General features: G+C 49.6%; 1 protein-coding gene across 1 annotated transcript; it reads right to left on the reverse strand.

The window, feature by feature from the left end:
• Positions 1-738: 738 nt before the first annotated feature.
• Pmar_PMAR010325 (DNA damage checkpoint protein Rad24, putative) lies at positions 739-1917 on the reverse strand (the record flags this gene model as incomplete). The annotated part of the gene is made up of 2 exons (XM_002777597.1): positions 739-1703; positions 1795-1917. The coding sequence occupies 2 exons, from the start codon at positions 1915-1917 to the stop codon at positions 1089-1091; spliced, it is 738 nt and encodes a 245-aa protein (XP_002777643.1). The 3' UTR covers positions 739-1088.
• Positions 1918-3001: the final 1084 nt, after the last annotated feature.

The following is a 3001-nucleotide window of genomic DNA, read 5'->3' on the forward strand; positions in this document are numbered from 1 at the left end:
GCGAAGCGACGGGTTCTGCTAGTCTTGATAAATTGTAAGATTTCGAGAGGCGGATCGGCCGTGTGCAATATGAAGACGAAAGAATTTTTTCAAGGGGTAACCGGATCATCCCCACTGGTCCCAATGCTTAATCGCGGCGTGGGTATCGCTGGCTAGGAATGGTCAGATCGTCGGAACTGGGACCGCCGGGATTGCCATCACCGAGTGATGATGACTCATGCATCCCTTCTCCGAGTGTGACCGAGAACAACTCGACGGCATGAGTCCTCCCTTTTTTCAAGTGCGAACCTTACTCCATAGTGCCGACAAATTATTTATAGCCCAGTGCATGTCATCGACTCTCATATGAGGGGGCGATAGATGGGTTTGTACGATGTGTGATTTTCCGACACCATATACGGCACAATTCACTCTTGAACTTCACCACTTGTGAAATTGACCCTGCATTCTTTCTGTTGTCTTCGTTATTACAGGGGGCTAGTATTGAGCCTTCTCCCCAGCATAGGAATGTTGTATGAAAGTCCCCTAGACTCTTTTCCCCGAGAATCACTGTTCCAGTTAATGGGGTTAGGAATAAAATTCACCATGATTCGACCATGTTAAACCCTCCATTTGAATCGAGACTCCAGAAAATAACGCCACGATACACATGTGCTCGGCTCAGCGGTTTCCACTTAACAACGCAAAACTTACTCAACTCTCTGGCACTATGATTTACTAAACAACACGAGACTCACTTCTGCTTTGTTAAAGCATTTCTCATATGATGTAATCGGTACAGCAGCTACTACTATCATTCAAGAGCGAATACCCCATACACAACGAGGATTACACTCACCTGGCGAATGAGAGCAGCGACACAGAAAGTTGTATTGCGATTATGAGTACCGGATAATCTGTATATGATAGCACCACTCTAGCTCATTCATCAATTATCAACTGTAGTAATGGTAGTGCTAGAAACACCCATCCAAGGTGGTGATAGAAAAAGGAGCTTGAAGTGTACACTAGAACTCGCCTGATCACGAGGAACATGCGAGATTCACAACCCTCCCACCAGTAAAGAGAGAGCGCCTCTATAAGAGGAATTACTGGGCACCACCCTCAGCAGCACCATCTTGATCGGATGTCCAAAGAGTCAGATTGTCTCTGAGCAGCTGCATGATGAGGGTAGAATCCTTGTAGCTATCCTCGCTAACATTATCGAGCTCAGCGATGGCGTCCTCGAATGCCTTGCGAGCCATCTTGCAAGCCTCTTCGGGCTGGTTTAAGACCTCATAGTAAAATACAGAGTAGTTGAGAGCAAGGCCCAGACGGATAGGGTGGGTAACTTGCAACTCAGACTGAGCGATGTTGGTCGCATCCTTGTAGGCCTGGTCGGCGTTATTGGCGGCCTTATCTCTCTTCTCACCAGTGCTGAATTCAGCGATGTAGCGATAGTAATCACCCTTCATCTTGTAGTAGAAGACCTTGGACTCGCCGGTCTGGGAATGAGGAATGAGAGACTTGTCAAGAAGATCAAGAATTGCATCGCAGATTGTCTGGAGCTCAGCCTCAATCTTCTCTCTGTAGCCCTTAGCGATCTCAGCATTGGTCGTGTTACCCTTAGAGGTCTCCTTCTGCTCGACAGATGAGACAATCCTCCAGGAGGCACGTCGAGAGCCAACAGCATTCTTGTAGGCAACCGACAACAAGTTGCGTTCCTACATAAGAGAAGATATAAAATAACAATAGCGCTCAGACACTCGACCATATTCTCCTCAACACTTCGCTAGCCATTCCAGCCCCTCTTACCTCAACACTAAGCTCCCCTTTCTCCTCAGCCACGGCCTTCATGTACGAGGCCATCTCGTCATAACGCTCAGCCTGCTCGGCCAGCTTGGAAAGGTAAACATTCTTCTCACACTCGTTCGCCATTTTAGGTTCACTAAGACAGTAATCTGATAATAGCCTTACGCCAGAGAGCTGTTGCGAGAGAACTGCAAGTGACCCAAGATTTCAAGATTCCGAGTCAAGCACTACGTTCATCAAGCTCAAACGACGTAAATCGTAGATTTTATGCGCTAATTTAATTGCTTTATTTCCTAACACTACTACTCACTCATCTAGGAGACAGGAAATATGCTGAATACACTGTCAGGGAACTGTACGGCTAGCGCTTCAGATTGTGTCCTGGAAGCTGTCTTCACTGGCACAAATCGATGTCCCCGAAAGATTCTTATGATCATTTTGCTCGTTGCTCCAGGCTTGCAAGTGCTCTTGATGATGGAGTCTTCCTCTGTGCCACTAAAGTTAAATTTGTTCTGCTGTAATCACAAGGACTCGAAGAGCTCTGTCGCGCTATGTCGTCGAGGATGGCGTAACGTGACAGACCTCTCCTAGGAACAGGAAATTTCATGCGGTACGATGCATGTAGCGGTTTCACACTAGAAGATGAACAACCAATGGCAGCTTTGCCTCTCTCTGGCGTGGATATGCCTTCTTTTGGGGTCAGTATGCCCCGTTTTGGGGTCGGTATGCCTCGTTTTGGGGTCAGTATGCCTCGTTTTGGGGTCGGTATGCCTCGTTTTGGGGTCAGTGTGCCTCGTTTGGGGGTCAGTGTACCTCGGCTTGGCGGATGTGGCTTATTTCAGGATGAGTAGTTGGCCTCGTTCTAGGACGGATATTTTCCCCCAAGGGGGCTATGCCATGAAGCAGGTAGCCTGTGCAACAAACCATTGATGTTGCCTTCCTCGTCGTCCTTATGACAGTAGCCTTATTGCCTGAATGATGGACCACGGTCGGATATGACGCGAGCTGGGGCGGGTATGCCGCGTGCTGGGGCGGGTATACCGCGTCCTGGGACGGGTATGCCGCGTGCTGGGGCGGGTATGCCGCGTGCTGGGGCGGGTATACCGCGTCCTGGGGCGGGTATGCCGCGTGCTGGGGCGGGTATGCTGCGTGCTGGGGCGGGTATGCCGCGTGCTGGGGCGGGTATACCGCGTCCTGGGGCGGGTATGCC

This window comes from Perkinsus marinus (assembly GCF_000006405.1).
Source record: "Perkinsus marinus ATCC 50983 genomic scaffold scf_1104296951268, whole genome shotgun sequence".
Taxonomy (NCBI): Eukaryota; Perkinsozoa; order Perkinsida; family Perkinsidae; genus Perkinsus; species Perkinsus marinus.